The sequence below is a fragment of the Curcuma longa genome, chromosome 19 (genome assembly GCF_044706935.1).
Source record: "Curcuma longa cultivar G26 ecotype Majalengka, Jawa Barat chromosome 19, ITB_CL_G26_1.1, whole genome shotgun sequence".
NCBI lineage: Eukaryota > Viridiplantae > Streptophyta > Magnoliopsida > Zingiberales > Zingiberaceae > Curcuma > Curcuma longa.
Genome location: NC_133879.1, coordinates 3,481,970 through 3,509,808, shown reverse-complemented (window position 1 = coordinate 3,509,808; position 27,839 = coordinate 3,481,970). Strand labels below are relative to the sequence as shown.

Genomic DNA, 27,839 nt, shown 5'->3' with positions numbered 1-27,839 from the left:
TTTCCGATCAGCAAAGTAAAATTCACATAGACGACTAGAAAAGTAATTGCACTCTCATTTACCTTCTAACGCACATAAAGTTCAAAATTCAAATTGACTTAATTATGGTCACTAACAAAAACAAATCTTATTATAGTTAACATCTTGTGTTTGATAGTAGATATAACAAATAACAAAATAGGCATGAATACGCAGATATTCTCCATAAAAAAATTTAGAATTTTATTGAATAAGATCTCTATAAAATTTGAATTAAACTAACTCTGGGAGAGTATGAACAGGATGACCATCTCCAAAATTAATTAATTTAAAAAATTAAATATCTAAATTAAACAAAATGATTTTGATCGCAGTATCTCAGATATCTACGCGCGGCAGGCATTGTTGAGCAAACCTCCAAACCTATAATTAATCTTATTATGGGAATTTAAATAAGCCTGTGCATGTGATGACATTACCATAAAATCCAAAATATATATAGAATTAAACAATACTAAAATTGGAAATAATTTTTTAAACCAAATCCAATAATCAATTTAAATCTACTAAAAAGTTTGCATCTTTTTGATATCTTCAAGTACTACAAATGAAAATTAAATTGTGCTTCACCACAAAAATGTAACAACCATGTAACACATAAAAGCTAATATATCTTGGATATTAATTTAAAGTCTAATTTAACGTTGGCCGGGTATTAAGATTTGATCAACATTTAACTTCAATAAAATTGCACTGGACAACTCCGCTTATCAACGTCAGCATCACCTGAGCACATTCAGAACAAGCTAGGAAATTTCAATTGCACCATCAAAAAGAAAATTAGTCTCGACTTAAATGATGATCTGTAATAAGTTCGATGGCATGTCCAGAACCACCAATGAACTAACATGTTTAAAGCTGAGAGGAAGATCGTATTCTGTATGGAGCGATTTCAAAGAAGCTACTCCACCTCTGCCAAGTAATCATCAATTTCTGCTGGAGTCAATACTCTGCGATCCAAGGGCAAACATGATTAGGATCAAACCCTCTCATTTAAGTTACAGGTTGATAAGGATTTCAAGATGGATTTCATCCAACATTATAAAATTCGAATAGTTTGATCCAGTATTGTGCATGAACCAAAGGATGAAAAAACAAGCTCTCGACTTGCAGGGTTTAATTTAGGGTCATCAATTTGGTGTGCCGCCAGAGCCTAGAAACGCAAGACGCCTCAAGCACTGTGTCACGTCTTCAGTAAACGAAGGGCAAAGGCAAACATGTTTTTGAAAATCTTACTTTGCATCAACCACGCAAATTACATTCTATTATTCATATTACCAACCTATGGACTTTAATAAAGATTTTATAAAACTTGCAAAGAGAAGGAATGCTTGTAAAAATACAAGTAATTCGCTAGAAAACAAGCAACCTTTAATAATCCAAAATTATGTCATTGAACATCTTAAATAAAGCACCTGAATTTTCTGTCAGCACTGATAATTCCAATTTCAATATTCTTGCCAGAGATTTGTCCCTGAAACCTGGAAGGTTTACCCAAAATTTTGTAAAAATAATGATCGCGAGATTGATGAGCTTCAACACAAAATGAGAATGGCTACAGAAAATACCCTTCTTTAAGAGTCAATATGGCAGTGTGAACGGCATCATCAAGCTCCATATCTTCAGTATACCTTCAGGAAAAAAATTTAAACCAATGCCTTAAAAAGAGCATGAAGCAAGTATGCTCAAAAGTCCATATATCCCATTCCTAAGAAAGAGTTAAATTTATGTCAAAACAACAGTACATACAACAATATAAACACATAGTGCACATTAAATATTTATTATAGGATGGTGACATGCACATGACATTCAAAAGAATAACCATGGGATATATTATACCACATATCCAATATCAAGCTCACATGGGGAAAACCATGAAATCTCTAAGGATACAGGAGAAAGGAAAAATTAGAAAATTGAATGATCTTGGTTAATGCAGTGACTATTGTATTGACCTAGAAAACTGATATCATGTCGTGGTCCACAATACACAATTAGTATATGCACCCAATCACACGAACTATCAAATTGCTCAGGACTGCAAGAGAACCACGAGTTTAGGAACTGTTGTGTTCACTTGTGCCTGTAGCTCAAGTAAAACCAGTAGATTAACATTCAATTCTAAAGACGATAATGCTCACTAGAATCTATTGAGCAATCATCACAAGAATAGCATTGTTTTAAGGACAAAGGAAAAAATCATACGTTTAAAAAACTTTAAAGACTGCTACAAGACAAATCTTAAGGTCTTATAGATTTCAGCTTCTCTTTGACAGCCTAAGCATACACATTCAGATAAATGGAGATGTACCATTTTTCCCTCTCCTCTTTTTAATTGGTAGGGAAGGAATTGTGAAAGAAGCAACAGTCTCTGATTGTTATCTGATTAGTAACAACTAAAACTTCAATCATTGTCTCTTTCTGTAATTATAATTGATGAAAGAAATACAAGTCCTGATTGATATCTATCAGTAACAACCCTTGTTCAAAATTTCTATTTTCTAAGTAGAGAAGCAGACAAATCAATCAAAGTATCAACCTCATGGTTTTTATGACAAAACTATCATGCTGGATGATGGCAAACTCACATATAGAGCTGAATATTGCCATCGTTATTGTTGACAATTTGTTATGGTGTGTAACAACTATTGGTGTTTAGCACATGTAGAGATGATCAAATTGAAGCATTTTGTACCAGGATAATATGGTAACAAAGTAGACTATGGCTACCAAGTGTCAACATAATGTGGATAACTGATAGCAATAACAAGGACAAACTTGAAACAACTTAGCCAACATTAGGTAGTGATTACCTCTTCTCAAGAAATGTCTTAGCATTAGAAACATTTTTCCCCATTGCTGACGCCTTCCAAGAGAAGTATGAACCAGATGGATCAACCTGTCAAAAAGAAAGTTGGATGATCAAAGTCCAGTGCACCACATTTTATTGCTTATTATCATTTTAAATATGACCAAGTAATCATTCATAGTTTTTGAAAACTAATAATTGAACAAGCACATGATCTTACACCATAAAATAAACAAAGATAATTCTGATTTATTGAATTAGCCATACACCCATTAATAGCAATGACTAAACATGCCCATGGCAGATATAATGCAGTTCCTTTCACCCATAAGAAAAATGATTTCTAGACTAGAGCAACCAATAAAGTAGATTATATTCAAAACTATTGGTGGGGCAAAACCCCATCATGTCTCACCCAATCAAGAAAATTAAACCAACACAAAAATAAAATAAAAATCTCAATTTGGTTTTGAATATTGCAGAACAAGGGCCTGGGATCAAGCTTTTGGGTTTTATATAACCTGATCTGAAAAAAATCAGGTTAGGGGATTTCCATATTCTCTGAATTAAAATCCAGGTCAGGTTTTTCTTGAAACCAAACCTAACAGGACCCATGCTCACCCTTGTTTGTTCACTAGAATGACATGTCTAAAAAAATAGACAACTAACTGCATACAAAGCAAAAGCATACCTGATATAACTGTGGCCCATTATCATCATATCCAGCAACCAGAAGAGAAACTCCAAATGGCCTTACACCACTAGAATCAACAAGCAATCAGAAAGAGGAAGATGGATAGAAGTTAACAGCTTATCTAAATCCAAAGCAAGTGATTAGTTAGTTTGATTTTAAAATCCCCCATGAATATCATATACCTTATAGCATAGCTAACATCATGTCAAACCTTTTAGCAATGTGTCTGAGAGATATGAATAGCTACATAACCAGAAAAGTGAGGATGATAAAATTCACATTGAAATAACAAAGGCACCCCACAATTATTCAAAGTTCTTTAATTTGAGAAGCACTGTATTACAGCAGTGATCATACAGTTCAATGTGTTATTGCAAAGTCCCAAAAGAGGTACCAACTTAGTGCATTGTGGAAGTATTAGTGCCATGCAAGAATCAGTTTATCCAGTGAATCCTAATCTTGCCCCTTCTATCATCACATGTGCATGGCCTAAGCACTGAAGTGAATTTAGGTTGCATAGTGCAGATAAAACATAAGATGTAGAAATGGTACCCAGATTGTGTAAACTCCTGCATAACAGCTGCAGTTTCTCTTACAAGTTGCGTTACTGGGATAGGCTCCTGCATAATTAAATATTTATCAGGGTGTAAGCCAGTGAAAAGATCTTAAACTATATGAAATTGAAACATAAAAGGAGTGGTATTGATTGTCCAAAACTAACCTTAATAATAATATAGATGTACAGAAATATATGGACTTTGATGTTGGATTAAAGCTATGATCAGAAGTTCCAGTATGCAAGACTATTTTGAAAACAAAAAACAATCTTCCCAAATGTATTTTGTTTTACAAATCAGAATAACTACAAATGGAAATAAAAAAAAATCTAGAAACATCAAGTGCTATGGCACTACTTAAAATCCAGATTTCAAATATACCGATTTTTGTAAACAATGTCAAATATGAACAGCCAGGTTTCAAGAAAAAAGATTTTCAAAAAAATGAGGCCTTGCATTAAGGGGTACCTTATATAACCGAAAATATTGTTGTGCTTGCTTTCTGCTTTTTCTTACTAGAACACGAGAATCTGGGCCCATTCCACTGCAATAAACAACAGAAGAAAATCTGATGTATGAGAAAGAAAGAACGAAGAAAACAAAATCAAAGGAAAAGAAGTGGCATGTTTAGTCATGGTAACAACTGCAAATGAATGTTGAATGTTGTGCACAACATTTCATGTAGCGTTCAAAGCTGTGCACAATTTACAACTAACTGCAGACTAAGCATGAGTATTGAAGAAGAACAGCCAAGATAAACACCCTAAAATAAAATAAAAAGAGAAAAGAACAGAATGGATCACTCACCTATAAACAACCCCGATATTAGTTGTCATAAGCTGAATCTTTTGCACCTACAATTCAATTTAAAGAAACAAATTTGTTAGCTACAGATTACAATGATGCAACATCAAAGCATACTATACATAAAACAAAATCAATGATTGATTGAGCTGAAACTTGAAAAGAGAAGCTGTGAAGAACAAATAAATCAAATCAATATGATAATGGATTACTTGTGAAATCATCAGATATCAAACTCAGAAAGTTAATTCAACATAAGAAACATATATAAATATTGAATTCTGTTTACATTTTAAGTATCAAAATTTCTTTTCATAACTTACAATTAGATGATTTTACCAACACTTTCACTTATTCAAGGTTTCATTTCTGTTTCTATGAACCCAGTTCTGTATAAATAACTTTATTGTCAACTTTAACTTGATAACTCGATATTTGAGTAAACAATGAACTGTTAGAATTCTACTAAATATTTGAGTAAACCCGTGTTAACTGTGTTATTAGTAGATGCACACATAGACATTATGAAAATGAAAGTCTTACAACCTTGCACACTTTAGAATACTAATAACATCCTACAGGCAGATTCAAAACTCCAAGTCACATATATTAAATATGCTAGATAGCAGTAGCTACTTCTGGTATTTTTATCATGCAGATTTTTCTAAAGCCTTTCTGCTCCAAAAATGCATATATATAGACACTGAAATAGGGAAATTTTTACAACTGAAAAACACTAAAACCTTTTGATGTATGTAAACAATAAATGCAATTAACCCACCGTAGCAAAACTGTCACTAGAGTTATGAACCTTGATATTTGAACAAAAAGCAAAATAATACATTGTCAAATACACTAAGATAAAATAGAAGAAACGCGCCTCCCAGAATGTATCAACTTGCAAATGAAGAAATCATAATATCCAAGGGAAAAAGTATAGCTAAGTGGTAGATACTTACTGACGTTTCATCCACCAAACTGGAAGGAAGTTTCTTCTCGGTAGCTATGACAACACCATTGGCCGCTGCAGTCATCACACACAAAATGCATGAACTCCTTCCGAATTATAACAGTGATATAAATCGGTTCATTCAGAAAAGTTATTCTGCAATCAGAATGGAAGTTTTTCCATACGACCACTCCTCATATTCAACCATCTTAAGTTGAAAAAAAAAGTAATTTTTTTTCAAAGGAAGGATCTAACAAACTAGAGCGTATCTCACCTTTGATACCAAGCGAAGTCTGGCCGGATCCGACTGCCATTAAGGCGTGTTCGATCTGAACTAACTTCCCGGACGGGCTGCGCGCCGAAAGATCAAGAAAGGGGTGAAGAAAAATATAAACGAATTCATGAAGATAGAATTGGAGAGGGTTTTGAAGCATGTAGAGTCTGGAGAAAGAAAGGTAGGATGCAACAGCATACCTGAAGGTGGTGAGCGAGAAGGAGTACTGGCTGTCACCCATCTCCGGCGATCTGATCAAACTGCGAACAAAGATTGGCGAACCGATCCGAGGGTCGGCGATGAAATAGAATTGCAATGGTGGACCCTTGTCCAAGAAACCCAGTGGGTAGTTTCGGAAATCCCAGGGAATAGAATTGCTCTCAAAGTCGCACTCGTACTGACCCGCGTTGCATCACAAGCGCATGAATGGTTTATGGCCACCAAGTCCCCTTAGACTTTATTCTTAGATGAATAAAAATTCGAAAATTTTTGATCGATCATCAAAATTAAAATAGATTTAAAAAATATAAATAAATTTTTTAAAATCTTTAAATATAATATATCTTATATGAGAAAATTTGCTCGTCTCACTTCTTACTACAGCATCATAACTCCGGAGTCTAAGTCATTTGAGCTCCAAACTCCCCTTGTTGCCTCCTAGACCTCTCAAGAAGCTTCTCTTCTGTAGCTTGTCTTGCCAAAACGACCACAAATTGGCTTTCCTCCTTTCTTAGCATTTCAACAACTCTTCTTTTCTTCTCATTTTCCTATAATGGTTGCATAGTTTACCCTTTCTTAGTTCACAATCAATGTCCACAAACAATGGTGGATCATTTCTTCCATTCTCTTTCTCTTACCATCAGCCATTGCCTCTCTTAATAAGGTAGCATCAGCCATTGCCTTTCACATTCTTTTCTCCAATTTTGCAATTGCAAATTGGGTCATACTCTCTTATCTTCATGTGGCGATGATAATCTTAATTTGATAGACTCTTAAGAGAGAAATACTCCTTTAATCGTTCCATAATATTATATTATCACCTTTTCAACTTAGACAATGCTCTCATGAAGTTAGTTTTTTCTCCACAAAGTTGAATACGTATGCAGCTACCATGACATTTCATTATATACAAGTCATGCTTCAAATCATCAACCGATGCCAATTGAGTTTTACCCTGAAGAGCATTTCGGTATTTCTCTCCATCGAAGAGGCATGAAACTAAAATGGTTTCAGGCGGGTTCTTTGTAAAGATTTCTGCAAATCTGAATGCACAGAACCTAATGAACTTTGCTCACCGCAGCAGCGAATTGCGGCAGGGTGTTCTGATGAAAGAGGATTAAAAGCCTAAGAGACAACAAAACAAGCAGACTGGAATATCAACAATAAATATGCTCCATTGATCGAAAACAGTCACTAAGGAATATTACCACTAAGAAATCATAACCTCCGAGAAAGAATTTGGAGACACTCAGCTAAATTATCAGAAAAGAAAGCACAGAAAGAAACTTTACAATCAAATCCACCACCACCATCAAGCCAGATCTAAGCTTACCAAATTTAATGATGGAATATGCCGCAAGACCTTCCATACAAGCAGTTCATCAGATCAGCCTCCATAAGTTCTTGAATTCTCTTGTTCATGTCAGCAAGATCCATGGCAAGACGACCCTATTAGATAGAGATGATCAGAATAAGCCTACTCAACAACCACCAAAACTCATCCAACAACTTCATCTGCAAACCTAACACCATTGACAGTTACGTGCCTTGAAGGTGGCTAGATCCATTAGTTTTCCAGATCACATCAAGTTGCCAGATACATTAGTTCTTGCCATGCTTTCATTATTGATGGAAGCCTACAAATTAATTGCAAGTCCAACCCAAATGTATAGAGTACGCATCCTAAACTATAGAACTGAGTTTACTCCACTCAAGTGTTTCCATCAAAAGGCTTCAACAAAATATAATACACATCCACCTAGTAATTGAAGTATCAGAAACCAACCGAAATAAGATATATAGTTCCTCTTACAAAACAAGCCCAAGTTTTTTTTTTAAATGATGCAGAAAGTCATCATGCCAAATGATTTTCTAAAACAAAGTGATGAAAAGTGTCACAAGGAGAAGCAACAAAAACTTAGTCGTAGAAATTCTCAGCTACGTAGTTAATTATGCATACATGCATTACATGCTAATCAAGTTTCAACCATTTATTCCAATTCAACAATGTGTTTAATTTAAGAGTACAGGAGTCACATTGTAAAAATATGAAATCAAAAGGGCAAGAAAAATATGTTTGACTATAGATGCATATTGCAATAGCCAAAAACTTCATAATTCTCAGTTTAGATATGAAACTGCAGAAAATCGTCATTTAATGGAAATAAATTATTTCTCTTGTACTTTGTTGAGGAAAAATGCAGCAACAAACTTCTCGGCATGATTACCTAACTGACAGGGGCAACTAGATCAGCAGACTATGCAAACAACTTTTTAAAATGTTACTGAAGACCCAGTTACTATCCCCATCAACAAGGATCTTCTTCCTCAACTGGAGTATACCACGATGGATGTTTCTTTTGGTTGCTCAACCTATAGTTCAAGAAAACTTCTTCATTGCACATAGCCCTTGTAGCAACGAGTACAATTGTTTTTAATGCCAGAAAGTTGCCATATTGAACATCCGCATTTCCTGATTTGAGCCAAGAAGTGCCAAATCTCTTCATATTGACACTTTGTTCAAGTCCAAAAACAATGTTAGGAACATAAACTCTCATGTCTTTCTCAGTCAACGGAAAATCATATGGGCAAACCATGACATTAGGTGTTACTCCTTTGGGTGGATGGTTGGCAAAATGTGCAGAAGCTAGAGGATTGCGCCTTTCAAGTACTTCCCCATAGGTTCCTATGTTGTTACCTTCAACTGGTTTACTAAAAATTCTCCAAATCCCATCAGATCTTCTATTGGATTCTTCAGAAAGAGGCTCCTTGAATTGTGAATTACTATCCCACAACTCTAGGGCTTCACCACCTCTACCCCAAGTTTGTCCGTCAATCATGATTCTATCATACCTTGTAATAAGATAGGCGTTGGAAGCATCAACCGTGGGATAGCCTGGAATGAACCGGTGGTAAGCTGGTGAATATATCAGCCCAGGATAAAATCCTATGATAGATCCAGCATCAGCTTCACCGTCTAGAAACAAGCCTTGGCCAGCTTCCTCATGAGGAATTTCAGATGGTCTTATATCAAGTGTATAGCCAATGCATTCCTTCAGACCGTGAGATAATTCCTCGCGTCTCATTGGCTGTGTCACAGGAACAACTGTACTGCAGCATAATTTATGTTAGTCTTTGATGGTAATGCTGTGACCTGAATCTAGTATAGATTTTATGAAGTTCTTGCTGTATTTTTGCTAAACATGACAAGCTACATTGGTCTAATGTTTGTGTTATGAGATATCAGAATGCTCTCTCACCTTTTGCAAATTATATAACAGTTTTATATGATCTGAAGATAGATGAGTAATTCAACAAACAGCAAAAGGATCCATGTTACTAGCACCAACTAGTTAGAACATATTGAATGACATACAAGTTGAATCGGTCAAAAATTTGGATTCCTAAGTTTGATCCTCAACTTTGTAATATAAGCTAGTCACAAATATCATGCCTAACATAAAAAGGCCTAAATTCCCATCATAATTGTGTGTGGCCTACAAGGAAAACAAAGCAAATGTTCGTAAACATCATGGACCACAAGGATCAACTCCTCCAATTGAATCAGACAATTAGTTGGGCTAACTCAATGTTTTAAGTTGCACAGACTTAACTAAGTGCATGTGTCTTATTTGTTCTATTCAACCATCCAACTTTTGTAGTTTGTAAGTTTGAACTAGTATACTTACATTGTGGGAAAGCATGTAGTTGTTAAGTTTAGAAAGTTAATTTCCTGTTGAGAATTGAAATTTTGACCACTTGAAAGTATTTGATTTTCCACAAGTATAATAATAATTGTAATAAACCAGATGCATAGATATAGAATTCCAAGTCAATGGTCATAACTGTGAAGAAAACAAAATGGGGGAATTAAAAAGAAAACCAAAGTTTTTTTTCCATCCTCAATCCCATGCATTCTTGTGGAATCCAGCACACAATAGAGTTAGAAATTGAACCTAAAGATAAAATAAACATTTATATATTCTTTTCTGCTGAGGAACATCTAAAGGTATGATAATTTATCATTTTATGGGTATTCAGGGTAGAATCGAAGAGAGGAATGCATAGACAACTACAAAAAAATTCTTACTAAAATAACATTTAAATGGAAATGTTAGTTCACCATGTGTGCAAATAAGAAATGTGTGTAAACGTAAAATTGATATCAAAACTATGCTATCACGAGGATGTAACGTAGTATGAAGATCTGGCTCATACTCCTGGGCATTAATGCATTTAGTGCATCACCCCAAATTCCATTAAAACGCTCCTTTAGATGAGGCAATGAAGTAAGTCTTCATGAATGCGGATGAAACCTCAATGAGAATGAGACCTTGACTCAACCAATGAAACCAATGAGATTTGCACTTGAGAAGACGAGGTAGAAACCTAACAAGATAGAGAGTTTGTACAATCCAAGAAACAATAATGAAACAATTCCTAGAGTCGTAAGAGCAAATCCTCTCAACAAGAATTGAACAACACTTCTCAATCTCTCCTTAAACACTTCTCAATCTCTCCTTAAAGGTGCAATAAAAACACAAGAGAGACTCATACTCCTGGGCATTAATGCATTTAGTGCATCACCCCAAATTCCATTAAAACGCTCCTTTAGATGAGGCAATGAAGTAAGTCTTCATGAATGCAGATGAAACCTCAATGAGAATGAGACCTTGACTCAACCAATGAGATTTGCACTTGAGAAGACGAGGTAGAAACCTAACAAGACAGAGAGTTTGTACAATCCAAGAAACAATAATGAAACAATTCCTAGAGTTGTAAGAGCAAATCCTCTCAACAAGAATTGAACAACACTTCTCAATCTCTCCTTAAACACTTCTCAATCTCTCCTTAAAGGTGCAATAAAAACACAAGAGAGAAGAGATTACCAAAAGCTTAAAGTTAATTTCTTGCAGTTTGGAGCCTATTCTTGCATTGGATCCCAGCTATTTAAGATTTGCTTAACAATGAACTTTGGACAAAATCTATTGTGTCAACAAGTGGAGCCACTTCTTAGAAAAAGGTTCCAGCTTCCTTTCTTTGTTTCTTATATCCCAAATAATTACATAGTTATCACTCATGCCTTCTTTTCTCCTATTGCTTTATTTCCTTAATAAACAAAGGGGACTAATCTAGAAATTTGCAAACAAGTTAGACTAACCTGCAAGAGATTTGTTCTTTTCTTTCCCAAGGACAGCCATTGTTTTCAAATACTAGGGACTTGAATCAATCATACTAAAACCAGATTTGGGATCCAATTCTTGCTCCTGTCTTGTACCTCACATCTTCATACAGGTGTTAAGCATCGAGCGGGTAAGTATGGGAAGCTACAGTGAAAAAGAATATCATGGAAGAAAGTCATTCGAGAAAAGAGATGGTGTAGGGCGCTGCTATTATTGGATTCGATAGGACGCAGTCAGGGAGGGCACTAATCTTGAATTTGTTCGAGACAAGGGAGAGGAAGAAGCTCCTATTGCAGGATTTGAAGGGAATCTCATGTAACCAAGGTTGTCTTTTTGCCAAGGAAAGAGACACTGAGATCATAGGCTGAAGAAGGAAGGTTGTAAGATGGAATTCGGCAAAAGGCAGAGTCATCTGTTGGCACCCAGGGATGTGGCAGTTGATCGGTCACAACCTCTCAATCTTACATACCGTGATAGGCAGTCAACAGATAGTTGACATGCATGGCAGTCAAATGACTGTTGGTTGTGATGGAGTCGTAGATGGGTGGTGGACAATGAATGCACAAAGGAGGAATTAAGGGTAATAGAATAATGCAGCAACAAATTTCGAATTAGGATGATGCAACACCAAATCAAAGGCTTAAAAAATTATGAAGCATGGGAAAACTATCTCATATAGAAATTAATCAAAGGGGAATTTTATCATCTGAAAAGATGAAAAATAAGTGGAAACAACACCTTCCTTATATACTCAACTGAATTAGGAAATAAATAGTACTAATTAGATACAATAACTCTCATTAACCTTCAAGCAAATTGAATGATACTAAACTTTTGGCACCTAAAATAAAATAATTATCAACACAATTAAAAATCAAAATTGATTGCTTGTTTGCATCACCTACATTATGTCAACATGTACTCAAATTATTTGAATGTACTTCAGCATATTTATTTTGTTATTGTTATACATGTATAGCTAGCCTATGATTGTGATATAGTATGTTGCTAGCCATTGTACATTGTAGTGCTAAAGGCGCCACCTCGGGGTATTCATGACATGAATTTGATTGAAGACAACATTTATTTTTCATCAACACCTCTTGATGTGTCTACACTTGATATTAACATTACTGAAAAAGAACCATATGCAAGAAATGATTGTGATGGAATTGATGTGATTGATACATGACATAATTTATCAGGTGTAGTTTTTATAGTTTCATATTTTATTATAGTAATCAGAGTGCTTCATAAGTTCCATTATATGCATTTCTATTTTTTAATTTAGTTTATAGAACTATTTATTCTCAATAATGTATGATGTCATTGTTTATGTACAGGTCATTACATAAAATTTACACTTGCAGAAAAATGGGAAAAAACGCAGCAAATCATCTATAGATGAAAACCAGGTGATAAAGGTATTTTCTTTTTAATATGCAGCAAAGCTTTTTTACTGTCTTGCTTCAATACTGTCTTGCTTTCACATGACTTCAATTTCTTTATGTTTTTTTTGTAGGAAAATATAACTAAGAGGAGGATATCGAGGGTGGAATCGAATACATCACCTAATTCTTCTGAAGATTTGTATGACAAAGAGCAAAATGATGACAACAGTTTCAAAAAGAAAAAGGGTCGAGGTCCAACAAAGTTGAAATTAGCCACTGCTCAACAAAAGCCCAAAGAGTTGGAACGTAATGAATTTGGACAACCAGTCGGCATCAATTCTGTGAAGTATGCTTCTTTTTTAGGTTGCATTGTACAAGAATTTGTGTCATATACGCTAGATGAGTGGAATGACGTACACGAAGATGTGAAGAATAAGATGTGGAGTGTTCTTCAGGTATTGCCTCGAGTTACTTTTTTTTTGGGTTTCTTTCTTGAATGTAGGTAAAATAACATATTTTTATTTGCACAGGTGAATTATAATGTTGAAGAGTGGGAAAAGAAAGCAATCTTTAAAAAGTTAGCTAAGTTATGGCGTGATAGAAAATCGAAACTGCAAATACTTGTACGAGAAGCTAATGCTGGTAAAGTGGCTACACAGAATCTTGATCTTTTGAAGCCTGAATTTATGGATCAACAGGAGTGGAAATTATTTATAAAGAGGACATTATCACCTGAATTTCAAGTAAGCATTAATTTAAAAGTGTTCCTTTTACTGAAATTTTATATTAGAAATACTTTCAAATTAATATGTTTATATATGAATATGTTAAGTATATTTTTATTTTTAGGCAAAAAGTGCAAAATATAGAGAAATGAGGTCAAATCAAGACCACATTCACACGATGAGCCGGCGAGGTTATGCACGTTTGGCTAGCATGATGGTGAGTATTATTATTTATAAAATATTATGTAGATACACTTACATACTATTATTTCTTCATTTAGGAAGAAACAAATACTACAGATACACCAATTACAAGATCAAAAGTTTGGATTGAAGGTCATAAAAAGAAAAATGGACAACCTAGTAGTCAAGCTGTTGGAGAGAAATTGGTATTATGAATATTTATTGTTATTATGTTCAACAATTTTTATACCGGTGCAACCACATCCCATTATTAAATCTTCATTTTACAACGGTTGTATTATATTATTTGCAGAAGGAATTAGAAGAATGTCCACCTGAGTCTCTAAGCACAACTAACATAGCGGAAGATGCAATTAGTCGTGTATTTGGTAAAGAACCTCGAGGTAGAGTGCGTGAAATGGGCTTTGGAATTACACCATCGAAAGTTGGAGCTTGTATGCAACAAAAAGCAACTGTTAAACAGCTTGAATGTAAAGTGCATAACCTTCAAATGCAAATGGATGAAATGAGATCCATGTTTTTCCAAAATATGAGACAACAAGATGAACAAGAACAGGTTTGTAATTAAACAATATAAGTTTGTCTTGTATGTTTTTTATGTTATTGATAATAGTGGACAACTTTGTTTGTGAAATTAGGTTAATAGTGGTGGCATTGGTAGCGGTATTGGCATTGATGTTGGTGGCGATAGTGCTAACAATGGCAAGGTACGTATGTCTCTTAAGAAGTTCTTTAGTTGCCTTCTATAAAGTTGAAATGCCCTTTTGTTTGCTAATTGCTAATGCATAGGAATATAGTTTGGCAATCATCAGTGCAACAGGAGTTGAACATGTTGGTGTATTTTTGATATAGTATCAACTTGCTAATTGCTAATGCATAGGAATATAACTTGCTGAAACATAATGGTGCTGCTACTGTTCTGCTACTGTTTTTTCCTCCCTCTCTTTATGTTCTGCTACTGTTTTTTCCTATTCATCTCTTAAGTTGCATCAATCCTATTGACTCTGGAATTGATGATGGAGGTGAAGTGTAATATGCGTATACTATTGTTGGAAGTAATTAAGGATCAAATGTCCTATTGTCCATTTGATTTCACTGTTGTGCGCTACGATTTCACCTGATTTCACTGTTGCTGTAATATGCGAATACTATTGTTGGAAGTAATTAAGGTGTTTAGTCTACTGTTTCACACCTTTAGTGTGGAACAGATGGAGTTGTCTTTTGTGTATTAAACTTTTGTTCTACTTATCTTATAATGCTGAGTTTTTAAATTTTTCTGCAGTTCAAGCTTCTTGAATTAATTTAATTACACTTTTTTTTCAGACAAAAGTGAAGAATGCGAGTCGTGGGGATATCAGTGAGAACAGCAAATGCAAATTAATTCATTGGTGTTTTGATGGAGTTGTGGCAGAAGGCCGAATTGCATCTACAGATCCAAATGCAAGAGTACATCACGTTCCTCTTGGTGGATCTTGCTGGAAAGTTTGGATTGATAGAGTTTTAGTTGAGAAGGTGGACATACTTCGACCAAATGAAGAAATGCTTTTTCTTGAGGATGCAATAGGAAGCACGATTGCTTGGTTATCTAAATATATTATTGTGTAACTAATTTAGATTTTGATTTTAATCTTTTCAGAAAAAAACATAGAACTAAAGAGTTTTTTTGTTATTATGATCCATTGTTACTAAGTCATTTATATTTTGTTGGATGTTACACACTAGTTTGAAATGATATTATTATTGTGGTATTTGTGTGTGGTTGTTGTTGTTGTGTGTAGTATCTATGTTGTTATTAATTATTTGAATTTAAAATTGTGATTTGAATGGTTTGAAACGCAGGTATAATCAGGAATGATTTGAATGGTTTGACTTGTGATTGATTTCATCGGCAGCGTACAATGTACGCTGTGATTGATCGCATATTTTATCTACAGCGCACATTGTGCGCTACGATTGTCCGGATGTGATCAATCGCAGCGCGCAATGTGCGCCGCGGATGATCTCATTCGCGGCGCGCATTGCACGTCGTGGATGATCGCATCCGCAGCGCACAATGCGCGCTGCGGATGAGATCATCCGCGGCGCACATTGCGCGCTGCGATTGTCCACATCCGCAGCGCGCAATGCACGCTGTGGATGCCTAATAACTTTTAACAGCTTGCAACTTTGCAGCGTGCGATGTGCGCTGCGGATAGCATATTTGCGCGCTGCGGAAAGTCATTTTTGTTGTAGTGTGGAATCATCTCGAAGGACCGTTTCCCACACAACGTTTGAGAAGAGGAGAGGATATACAACAGAAGATCAAGGGGTCATCCACCTCCTTCAAAGACAACCCGAAAATGAGGTACAATTTATGTTTCCGCTTTAATAAATTGTTCTTCTTATCTTGGATCCTATAAACCAAACACAAGAGCCCAATGATCTAAATGTGTCGATCAAACTTTATTTGATTGACTATGAGGGCAACTTAAATCCGTTTCCGAAAAAAAATTTGTTCTGCAAGAGTTCACCGGAACGGATTTTCTAGTGTTTCCCATCAGGAGAAACCTTTACAAACCGATCTCTTCCTTTCACAAGATGTGTAGTGAAGTTTAGAGGAAAAGGAATAAAGGTTACAAAGATTGGAGTTCGTGCAAGAATGAAAGAATGTGAACCATTTTTTCCAATCGTCAAACTGTATTTTTATAAAATTCTCGACATCAGTCGACTGGCTCAGGGAGCAGTCGACTGATGGGCTTCAACGACTAATTAATTCATGTTTAATTCTCTAGCTATCAGCCCAACCTTCTTCTGTCAGTCGACTGCTCCATCCATAAGTCGACTGGTTTAAGCAAATCACTCAACCAATTTTTTGTGTGCTTCTGGATCAAGTCACTAGTAGACTGATGGCAGTGTCAGTCGACTGGTTAAGCTTAAAATCCCCTTTCAGCTTTCTTCTTCATCCCTTAGCCTTGACGTAAGCCTTCAAACATCTTCCACAAGCCTCGTGCCCTTCCTTGCACTTGCTTGAGATGCTTCTCTCAGCTTCATCGTGCTAAGTCTTCATTTGCCAAGAGGCCGCACCTCCGAGACTTCATCATTTGCCAAGAGGTCGCACCTCCAGGACTTCACCGTTTGCCAAGAGGCCTCTGAGACTTCACTATTTGCCAAGAGGCCGCGTCTCCAAGACTTCACCATTTGCCAAGAGGCCGCGCCTCCGGGACTTCACCATTTGCCAAGAGGCAGCACCTCTGGGACTTCACCAATTACTAAGGCTTCAAATCTGGACTTTCCTGTTTACTCAAATCACACATGTTAGATCACCAACATTGCCTAACTTAAGCTCATTTTAGCCAAACATTAAAATCCAATGATGCTTGGGCAAGACTGCACCAACATAACCTTCCATGTATGCCCCTAGCTTCATCCTTGATCTCAATCACACCATAGGAAAAACCATTAGTAAAAAAAATGGGCCTTCCCATCTAGACCTCAACTTACCTTTGATAAATTTGAGCCTTGATTTGTACCAAAGCACCTTGTCACCAATTTGAAACTCTTTTTCACAATATTCTTGTTGTTATATTTTGGCTAAATAAAAATTTCAATGAGAAATTAAAGGAAAATTTTTAATTTTTATTTGGAGTTTGGGATTAGTAACACCTTAGTTGAGAAATTAAGGGGGGGGGGGGGGGGGGGGGGGGGGGGGGGGTAAGTGTGGTTAGCCAAACAAGAGGGGGTAAGATACTAAAAGCCCTCACTTGAAAGGGATGAGAATGGAATGACCCAATGGTTGTGGGTTAAAGTGAAAAATAAAAATAAATGGCTAAACCTAAAGACCTTGCATTCTCTTCCTTCGTTGGCTTCTTCCGTGTGCGTGCCCGACTCCTCCACTCTCAACGCAATAAAAAAACACCTCGTTCCCCTTCTCCTCATGAACTAACGCCCTCTCTTCTCCCCCTTCTCTCTCTTCCCCTTCTCTTCTCCTTGCATGGCCCTAGTCACTGCCAAGGAAGGATGAAGCTCGACACCACCTTCCTCTTCCTCTTCCTCTCCCTCTCCTCCGTGCCCTTTCGGCAACCTTCACCCGTGACGCCACCTCTACCTTCCTTTCTCGATCGAAACCAACATCCACTACCAGCAATCCCAAAATCTTGGTGATGTTTTGATTTGTCTTCTTAGGATTTTGGGAATTGATCTCTTGAGTTTGATGTTGGTGATGCATTGTAGTGTGGGTTAGTTGGTTCTTGAATAAAAATCCTACGCAGATAAGTGGTCTACGATTTTCAAGGAGGTAACACTGTTCCCTTGTGATATTAGCTGCCATGAATGGCTATTGGTCAGTTTAAATTTGCTATGAGTTTAGCTTAGCTTGATTATTACTGCTAAGGACTTCTTTTGAAACTATGTGTTAAGTATGTGGCTTAAGACGAATTAGGTTAGGTTTTTAATTAATGTTGGGATGAAATTAATAGTAAAATGTGCTAAGGTCAGTTATAATAGTTCTCTTTGTATTTGTTTCAATAGGTATTATAATTAGGAGTTTGTCATTTAATTAAGAGTTAATTAAATGAATAGGAATGTCTAGGATCGGACTTGATACGATTTAATTTCTCATTAGCTAATCACCTTGATATGTAAATAGCTAAGGTTAAGCCCCATGGTACAGGACATTGACTTGCTATCGGACTTCTGGACAAAGGCCCTCTTCTGATACGGACTACCTTCTGAAGGGGGTATCTTGACTTATCTTTTTAGATATGTCATTTTGATATGTATGATTTTGCTATAGCTAGTAGTAATTTTTATGCTTTTATATCTGCCTTGGTATGACACTACTTGGTACATGTTGTATGCCCTTTTTATCTGTTACTTGTTTAGTTCTATATCATCTTGATACTTGCCATGTATATATATATTCATTGGAGTAGTGACATATTGTTCTTTACCGGGCATTGATTAGCTACTAAATATACCTTGCATGTATACCTAGACTTATGATACTAAGGTCATTTGATATACCTAAATTGGTGTGTATTATATGGATGCATAGATTAGTAGGTGTTGCATCCATTAGTGTCATGCACCATCCTTGCATGATTGCATACTAGCGATCATCAGCTCTTATGTAGTCTGAGCTCGTCGCCCGTTACATGATCTGCACACACTGCCACTCACGGATTAGTGGTACATCAGGAGGGCGTGTATAGTTGCTCTGTCAAGGCTCCGCTCGGCCGCTCAGGGGTAGTGGTGCTACAGCGTGATAGCAGACAGGGATCCCTCCTCCTTACTGTGAGACGAGGAGATGAGAGCGATGCTCCACCATGTTATTTGGGGTAGGAGGATAGGTATACTATGCCAGCATCCTGTCCATTCGATCTCGCAGGAGCAATGATGTTAGAGTGCATAGTTGTCGTAGCCCTACCCACTTGACCTCACCATTATCGATGACGGTGGCTGATTGGCGTCAGGGATGACCATGTCATTGCATCATGTGCATGCATGTTACATGGATTGCATTTATTTATGCTTGCTGCATTTTTTGTTGCTGCATATGTTTGACATGCACATTCAGGAGGCCTTATGAATTTGGTTTGGCAACCTTGCATCTGTTTGCATTGTTCGTGCCGTTGTGTCAGGATAGGTGATTCTGGTAAGTACAACTCTTCCGTAGTTTCAATTTTGTATTTCTTACTACCTCTCAAGAGACTATACTGACATGATTATTACTACTAGGAATAGCTTATTATGCATGTTTGCTAGATACCCGCTGAGTTCATTGAACTCATCCCATTGGTTTATTCTTTTTTAGGATGATGTCTATTTGGAGAGCCGCACCGCTAGTCCCTGAAGGTGCCTCGAATTCTGTCATGTTCAATACTTCCTCCAGCGGTGCCTACTGCATACCAGGCAGCCCCTGCTGCTGCATACCCGGCACCCCCACCGACAGCGCCTGCTATTGCATACCAGGCACCTCCACCTGCAGTAACTCCATTCGCTCCTGCCTATGTTTATCCTATAGTGTCACCTACGATACCTACCCCTGCTTATGCAGCAGTACCGGCTCTAGCACATCCGAGTGCACCACCAGAGGTACCTCCCCCGGTTTATCCAGCGGCACCCCCTACAGCCAGAAAAGGAGAAAGTCGATCGGCTCTCTTCCCCATCTCTTCTCCTTGCGTAGCCCTAGACACCGCCTTCCTCTCCCTCTTCCCTCCCTCTCCCTCTCCTCTATGCCCTAGCCATAACCTTCATCGGCGACGCCGCCTCTACCGTCCTTCCCCGATCGAAACCGACCGCCACTGGTAGCGATCCCAAAACCGGCAATCTCCTGTTGAGAAAACATCAACAGGGACAGAAATAAATGTGTGGGATAATCCTGACTATATTGATTGACTGTTTTTCTCCTGACGTGGTTCTTAGATAGCGGTGCTACCCACTTGGTTATGTAGCAAACTTCAGAATGCTTCAAAGCTAGACTTCCTTAACACAACATAGGGTTTAGACTTGTATATCCAGACATTAGAGCTGCTTGCATGTATTGATACAACTATCAATTCTGAGTTTATATTCCAATGAGAAACAAAAAAAATTATCGTTTTAATCTATATCATCAATAATATTCCTTACAAAGTTGAAAGAGTGCAAGTATTGCAGTAGAAAATTCTCTAAAATCAGGTCCACATGACATTTTCATTACACTTTCTCTATCTAGCTTTTAATACATATAATTTGTGAAACAGATACAGACAAAATCGATCCAACTCAAACTAGAGTACACAAAATTTACATTTTACAGAGCAAGATATTTTGAGTTTTGTTTTAAATATAGCTTGTGCGGTCAAGTATGTGTTTTCAACAATTTTATTTGCAAGACGTTTTAATAGTAAATGCATTTAAAACTAAGATAAGAACAATATACAAAGTTTATATAAAAGCAACTTAGTAAATGCATTTGAAACTAAGATGAACCTTGATTCATCTTAGTTTATTTTTGTTTCCACAGAAAAATAATAAAATAATAACGAAAATTTTAAAAAATAGTGAAATTAGTAATTACCAAGTTGTACAAGCCACTAACCAGGTTCATTATTAGGTATTCCTTTTCCGACAGAAAAACTCAATCCACTTTGTAGAGGACCATTCTGGAAGGATGGACTTGAACAAGGTTTACCATTTATGCTTCTTGTGTCGGGAAGAAGAATTGCATCCATGACCTGGCACATGTTTTTGAATTGAAAATGAACATTTTCTTGGACTTGTCTCCATCGATCTTGAACAGAGGCTTTGTTTGCCATATCAATGATCTCTTCAATATCATTCTCATCGGCATTCTTTCCCAAACGATTATAGCTGGAATTAGAATCAGCAACTGTGAGATTCATAATTGACAGGTTCAAACCAAAGAATTTTCAGAACAAAACGAGCTCAATACTAATCAGATAGCAAGTAACTTCAATAAACTGAGAAGAGAAAGGCATACAGTAACGATTATGAACTGTGAAATTATAAATTTCTGTAAGAGCTGAAAACTTCAAGCAAATAAAACAGATAAAGCTCCATTAGCCCCTCTAGCAGTCTACCAACAGTTAAACTTCTTCATCAAGAAGTAGTAGACAAGCTTGAAATTAGTTCCATAGAAATAGTATATAAAGAATCTCAAGAGGCGGCATCGATATAGCTAAATCACAGTTTCATGATAGAGTGGCTACTTGGAGGAAGGGAGGTTGGAGAGAAAGGTAAGGGAGGAGAGGAGGAAGTGGAGAATAGGAGGAAGTGGGGGAGAGAAGGGGCGAGGAGAGGGGTGATTAAAAGATGTCTATTTGGAAGGGGAGGAGACTAAATTTGACTTCTCTACTCCATTTGTAAAGGTGGTGACGGTGGTTGACGTTCAAGTGTGGTTTGGCAATGGTGTGGTGGCCCACCATGTCCCAGCCATGAGTCGATGCTGGTCCATCAATTGTTTGGCCATAGACGGTCTATGGCCAACGTTGATATGGCAGACAGATCTGAATATTTGATAGCCATCATGGTCTGAGTGATTGCTAACAGTGGTCTGACATGACATTTGGCATCCTGCAGCAGCTGGAAAATTGAATCCAACAAGAAGTAATATTCCTTTGATGATAGACAAGAACCAATAATTATCGAAGGTGATGGCACGCAAAGGCTTGATGGCAACCAACAGCCACCACTAGTGGTTTGATGGTGGTCAGACGGCCAATGGTGACTAGTGGTTAGTGATGAAAAAATGGTATATTAGTCTTTATCATTTTCCTTTTATCCTTCCAAACAGTCCAAACAATTATGAACAGATTCTCATAAGAAGTCCAATGGTAACACTACCTTAATCTTAAGTTATTATGAACAGATGCTCAATAAGAAAAGAATAACTAATTATCTCTATAATCCCAAAATATAGTTTCTCCAATCCGCCAAGAGTTGAACTTCATCATCAAGATGTCGGCAGCAAGCTTGAAAATTAGTTCCATAAAGTAGTATATAAAGAATCTCACAAGGCACTATAAATCTAGCTAAAATCACAGTTTAAATCTTGAGACATTACCAAGATTCTCAATGAGAAAAGAATAACTAATTATCTCTATAAACACTATGCATAGTTTGTGCAATATTGCAAAACAAAATGTTTATCTGAGAACAATATTTTTTATTAAATCGTTGGAACTATTTGCAAAATCAAGGAAAAGTATTGTCCTCATTCTTTACATTTAATCAACACAGTTAAGGTTCCAGCATGGAAATAACAGAATGAATAATAAATCATGAAAGTTGAAGCACAAACTGAAGATGATAAGACTGTTCAATTGCTCAAAATAGACACAAAGTAGCACATTGAAGATTCCATTCTTAATATGTTGATCCTCTGAACATTGATTGTTTCAACAAGAAAATGTGGAAAATAATTAATCACATCAACTAACCTTCTGAAAGTCTTGTTTACTTCACCAATGAGATGGTAGAGATTGATAAATTATTAATTATACTAAACTAAAACAATTTTTTTTTGTTGCACTAACCTGGTATAAAGAAAGAGACGATGTAAGTCAGTTTCAAACTGAAGATGTCTTGGATCTCTAGCAAATATTGAACTCTTTGCAAGTACATTGGCAGCCTGTGATTATTTGGTATTAATTTGAATGAGAACCAAGCATAAATTGAACTATGTGGGAGCATCAAAATTCAGAAAATGGTCCTCGAATGTTCAGAAAATACAGTTCATCAAAGAAAGCTAACAGATTCTTTTCAGCATAAATTCAGAATATCAAAGCAAATCCATAGCCGCATTTGATAATTTCTGAATTATTTCAAACCATATTAAAACCATCAATGTCAATCCCAAGTCCAGATGAATAAGATAAAAGAGAAGGGACCTAAACCATATTTGTTATGAGGATGGATCATCATAAGCAATATATGGCCTTGGTGGCCAATGGCAGGATAAAATCCACGTTGACCTAAAATAATTGGGAACTATCGCTTTTCTTTATTTTCCAATTCAAAGGTACATCAACCAACTGTTACATAATTTAACAGATATGTAGTTTTCTAAGTTCTTTTCATGCTAGATGCATATGTCTCAATCTAAGTTTTGTTTAGAAGCACATCGAAACTTGATAGGCACAAAAAAAAATGGATAAGGTACACCATAGAAATCAAATCTAATAAACAAAAAATAATCTAAAAAATCGCATGATTTAGATATAGTGATATCTCATTGTTAACAAAGTTAACTTTAAGTTCAGTAACAGTTTCCAATACTGCTTGTGAAGTGAGGTTTTCACATCCTTCAAAGAATCCATGTCACAACCCCAATGGCTCCCTTTCCATAGATTAGATGGGAACTCTATTATATAGAAAATGTAAATTGTTTAAAATATGCTAACAAGTAAACGAGAGATTAAATAGACAAAGCAGTACATAGAAAGCAAAATGTGAAAAATAAAACAAGCAACCACATGACAATGAAATCTCTCATAATCGAGGCAGTAGCAACCTGTCTCAAAGCAACTCCAACATCACAACTCAGCAATCCTACTACTTAGGGTGATGTTACAGTCACCTTAAGGCATATGCCTGTTGTCCAAATTATTGTAGTTTTCATTGTCTTAAAGCCAGATTTTTTGTTAACATTTAGTGTTAAAGGTATTTCAGTGAGTGTTAGTTGGTTTGTCTATTCAGTCTCTCTTTTAATCGTCAGTGTATTTTAAATAATTTATATTTGGTATATAATTATTCGGGTAACTCCGCCCATGACAAATTAACCTCGTCATGGCTGGTCCCAAGCCCGGATAAAAGAGGAGGGTCGCATTAGGTTGCCAGCAGCGTTAAACTAAGGCAAATGTTCAATGAATATAATTATTCGGGTATTCAGCTATTTTATGATTGTTGAGCCATATGCCGATACTGTGTTCAATTTTAGGTTGAATAAGGTGAATATATTTTGTAATGTCATGCCATAAGGACCTGCACACATTGTACAGGTAATATCAATGAACTTATTTGACAAGTGGTCCCCACTCATCCATGGAAGGGAGCCATTTAGGTAGCGATAATGCACGAGGCGGATGCTCATAACTTATGCTCCTAACTCAAGGTAGTCATTGTATGCTTAAAAATATATCTCAAATTATCATCTCACATACCCAATTGAGCATCTTTGAGTTGTATCCGCATGATCTCAGTCATTCAAGATTTGGTCTTTACTACAAGTAACCTCCTTATCCCACAGCTAAGGAACCCAAAGAAGATGAACTCATGGATAGGCACATCCTCTTACACTTTTACAATAACTTTAGCTGCTTTTTTCCACAAAAAAAAAAAAAAAAAAAAAAAAAAAACTCATTAGCCCAAGAACATAGTTGCTTAACATTTTTACTAGTACGCTTTCATGAACTGGGAGATTTCATGAATATAGAGAAAAACGAACCAAAAAAGTAATGGCTGCAACCCATTTTTTACCAAAGACAATTTTAAGTCCAGAAACTTTTCTGATATAGATGTCAGAAATAGAGCTTTCCAATCCCTCTCAGAATTGTCAATGTTACTAACTCTATTGAAGCTAGCAATCGTGCATTTAAGACTATTTCTAGAATCATCAGCTTTGCACACAAAGCCGCCACCTTTTTACATTAAAAATTAGTGGCAATTTGATGACCTCCACAATATCAGATACAGATAGTTAAAGGACGATAAATTCCAGTAGAAGTTTATTTATTTCCTCAACGAGTGTCTTTGATGCCAAAATAACAAAAATGAATGTCTTTTTGACTTACATCCACGTGATTTCAGCCCCCAAATTCGATCTTTACACAAGTAGGTGACCTCCTAATCCCAATTCTAAGAAACCCGAAGGAGATTATACTCGAGAACAGACATCTGTTGTTTAGCTAAAACGCCATTTTGCCTCTTCCGCTAAAATAATCCAAGGGAATGCTTGTTAAATATTTTACTGATAGAGATTCCACAAATACACTGAAATCGTGAAAAAAAAATCAAATAATGGTTCGTGAACTCGAAGAATTGGACTTCTATTTGGCGCAACGATCTCGAATGCCTACCAAATTTAAAGAGCGCAATGATAAGATCTTAATCGATAAACCGACGAAGGTTTCAGACGTCGAAGTCTAGACCACTCGATGCGAGCAGGAGAAAGTTTCGTACCTCCAGAAATTTTCGGAAGAGGAAAGCCATTTCGAGCAACAGAACGAAGCGCCGCCGCCTTCGTCTCCCGACTCGAAGCCAAAGCCGCCGCGGCTTTGCCGATCTTGGACACGAATCAGGAACCGGACCGACCCGAACCAATCTGTTCCCTCTCGCTTTGTTACGTGGGAGCCAGAGACGATAACAACGACAAAAATAAAGAAATTATTGGTTTAGCCCCTGGATTTCTATTTTTTAAACATCCCTTGTAAATATTTCTAATTTTATAAGTGTTTTCAAAAAAAAAAAACTACCTCGCATGGAGCGGTAAAACATTAGGCTGCGTTTGGTTTGTGTTTTCCAGGGTGTTTTCTCATTTTCATTTTCCAGTTTTTTAGAAATAAGTGTTTGGTTTGTGTTTTCAATTTCATTTTCTGGAAAATGAAAATTTGTTTTCTAAGAAACTGGAAAACGATGAAACATCGTTTTCCATCCGATTAGAGAATGGGAAAAGGCGGTAGAAAATAGAAAATGCGGTATTTTTCCTCCAAAATCGCGACCTTCCCCAAAATCGCGGACTTTCTTCCGCCGCTGCTCTGCGTGCTCTCCTCTTCCTCTTCCTCCTCCCCGTTGTGCGCTCCTCCTCCGGCGCGCGGCTCCTCCTCTTCCTCTCCCGTCGCACCTGCCGTGTGCTCGTAGCCGTGCGGTACTCTCGCTGCTGTGCGCTCCTCCTCCGGCGCGGCTCCTCCTCTGCTTCTCCTCTCCTCTTCCTCCTCTCCCCTGCTGTGCGCTCCTCCTCCGGCGCGGCTCCTCCTCTTCCTCTCCCGCCGCACGCTCCTGCGTGCTCCTCCTCTCCTCTTCCTCCTCCCCACCGTGTACTCATCCCCTCTCCTCTTCCTCCTCCGACGCGGCATCTGCCGATCCTGCCCGAGCTACTCCGTGCACTCCTAGCCGCGTGAACAATCGAAGAAAACCCTAGTTTAAATATTAACAAACCAAACGTTACTAGAAAATTACATACCAAACACATTTTCTGTTTTCTAAAAACTGGATCAGAAAATAGAAAAATAGAAATAGAAAATAGAAAATAGAAAATATTTTCCAAACCAAACGCCCCCTTAGTTTCTATAGTAAGATGTTTTGAGATGTTAATGGTTGGAAATGTGTAAAATTTTACTATTACATATTTTGCTTTTAACCCTCGAGCTATCAGTTTACTATATGTGTCTGATGGCTTAGTGTAACAGCAACAAAATATTAATTGAGTTATTAGTTATTTATATTGATGCAATCATGTCCATTAGTTATAATTTTAATGATTGACATCAATAAAACTTAGAGTATAATATAAAAATATTACTTATGCATTAAGTGTATAAGAAAGTCTTTACAAGTCAGAAGGTTGAATGTAAAGCAAATGAAGTCTAAGAAGATCGACGATCAGACTTTGAACAAGAGAGAAAAGAACGAGTGCATCACGGATTAGATGCGTGAAAGGTAAGTTAGATGAATGCAGTAAAAATCTTAACTGATTGTAATATTCAATCAACTAATATTGATGTCAATCGACTGAAGGAAATATCAGTCAACTGATACTAAATTTTTTAACCAGATTCAAAATTCTAGTCGACTGATATTCATATCAATTGAATGAATTTTATAATCGACTGATGTTATTTCGAAAGCAAACAGAATAGAATTGATTCGACTGATTTTTCACATCAATCGACTGATTATGAATCAACTCGATTGATTCTTTATATCAGTCGACTGATTCTATTTCGGAAGTAAACAAAATAGAATCAACTTAACTGATTTTTCACATCAGCCGACTGATTCTGTTTCAAAAACAAATAGAAGCGAATCGATTCGACTGGTGACTCGATTCATCCATAACAGTCTACTGATGAGTAAAATCAGTTGACTATCATTTAAAATTCGATAAAATTAGACACGATTTCAGAAGGTCCAGAGACTATTATTTGTCGCTGACCAAATCAGTCGATTGGTATAAAAAAAATAAATTGATTGATCTCAAGAGAAGCTAAACCTATTTAAATGATGAGAGTTAGTCGTTGATGGATACTATTCATGTAATTTTGCTCCAAGTCTTCTTGCTACAGTACTGAAGAACACATCTGATGTTCAACTACACAACTTGGAACAATTCATAGAAGAAGAAGAAGCAAATTCATCAAGATCATTGTAAAACCTTTCTTCTTCTTCTTCTTGATGATTTTTTATTATTCTTATACAACTATAATCTTGTTGTTGTAAGAGGTTTTTCCACCTTTGGGATTTGTTCAAGAAGAAGAAGATATAGTGGAAGTAGTAAGCTGAGTGTGGAT

General features: G+C 36.6%; 3 protein-coding genes and 1 long non-coding RNA gene across 8 annotated transcripts; 2 read left to right on the top strand and 2 right to left on the bottom strand.

The window, feature by feature from the left end:
- Nucleotides 1–630: 630 nt before the first annotated feature.
- On the bottom strand, nucleotides 631–6,454 carry LOC141812541 (proteasome subunit alpha type-2-A-like). Of its 2 annotated transcripts, XR_012600310.1 has the most exons (12): nucleotides 6,330–6,454; nucleotides 6,130–6,206; nucleotides 5,866–5,930; nucleotides 4,910–4,956; nucleotides 4,571–4,646; nucleotides 4,098–4,165; nucleotides 3,543–3,612; nucleotides 2,856–2,941; nucleotides 1,608–1,670; nucleotides 1,455–1,520; nucleotides 888–989; nucleotides 631–765 (listed from the first exon to the last, which is right to left on the bottom strand). XR_012600310.1 is itself a non-coding variant. In XM_074700534.1 (11 exons), the coding sequence occupies exons 1-11, from the start codon at nucleotides 6,368–6,370 to the stop codon at nucleotides 941–943; spliced, it is 708 nt and encodes a 235-aa protein (XP_074556635.1). In that variant the 5' UTR covers nucleotides 6,371–6,454; the 3' UTR covers nucleotides 631–940. The 2 variants fall into 2 exon arrangements, 1 of the variants encoding a protein (XP_074556635.1); XM_074700534.1 differs by having other exon boundaries at nucleotides 631–989.
- A 1,698-nt stretch (nucleotides 6,455–8,152) lies between these two features.
- LOC141812568 (uncharacterized) lies at nucleotides 8,153–25,595 on the bottom strand. 4 transcript variants are annotated; one of them, XM_074700573.1, is made up of 4 exons: nucleotides 25,513–25,595; nucleotides 22,869–22,963; nucleotides 20,912–21,183; nucleotides 8,153–9,454 (listed from the first exon to the last, which is right to left on the bottom strand). In XM_074700573.1, the coding sequence occupies exons 1-4, from the start codon at nucleotides 25,540–25,542 to the stop codon at nucleotides 8,658–8,660; spliced, it is 1,194 nt and encodes a 397-aa protein (XP_074556674.1). In that variant the 5' UTR covers nucleotides 25,543–25,595; the 3' UTR covers nucleotides 8,153–8,657. The 4 variants fall into 4 exon arrangements, with proteins under 4 accessions (XP_074556674.1, XP_074556676.1, XP_074556675.1 ...); XM_074700575.1 differs by lacking the exon at nucleotides 25,513–25,595 and adding an exon at nucleotides 25,125–25,254; XM_074700574.1 differs by lacking the exon at nucleotides 25,513–25,595 and adding an exon at nucleotides 24,495–24,516.
- LOC141812685 (uncharacterized) lies at nucleotides 11,960–14,335 on the top strand (the record flags this gene model as incomplete). Its single annotated transcript, XM_074700699.1, has 7 exons — nucleotides 11,960–12,049; nucleotides 12,902–12,955; nucleotides 13,054–13,377; nucleotides 13,453–13,665; nucleotides 13,772–13,864; nucleotides 13,929–14,036; nucleotides 14,144–14,335. Coding segments are annotated over exons 1-7 (1,074 nt in total), but the record flags the coding sequence as incomplete, so codon positions are not given.
- LOC141812569 (uncharacterized) lies at nucleotides 14,339–15,260 on the top strand. Its single transcript, XR_012600312.1, has 3 exons — nucleotides 14,339–14,407; nucleotides 14,490–14,558; nucleotides 15,175–15,260. It is a non-coding gene; the product is annotated as an uncharacterized LOC141812569 (long non-coding RNA).
- Nucleotides 25,596–27,839: the final 2,244 nt, after the last annotated feature.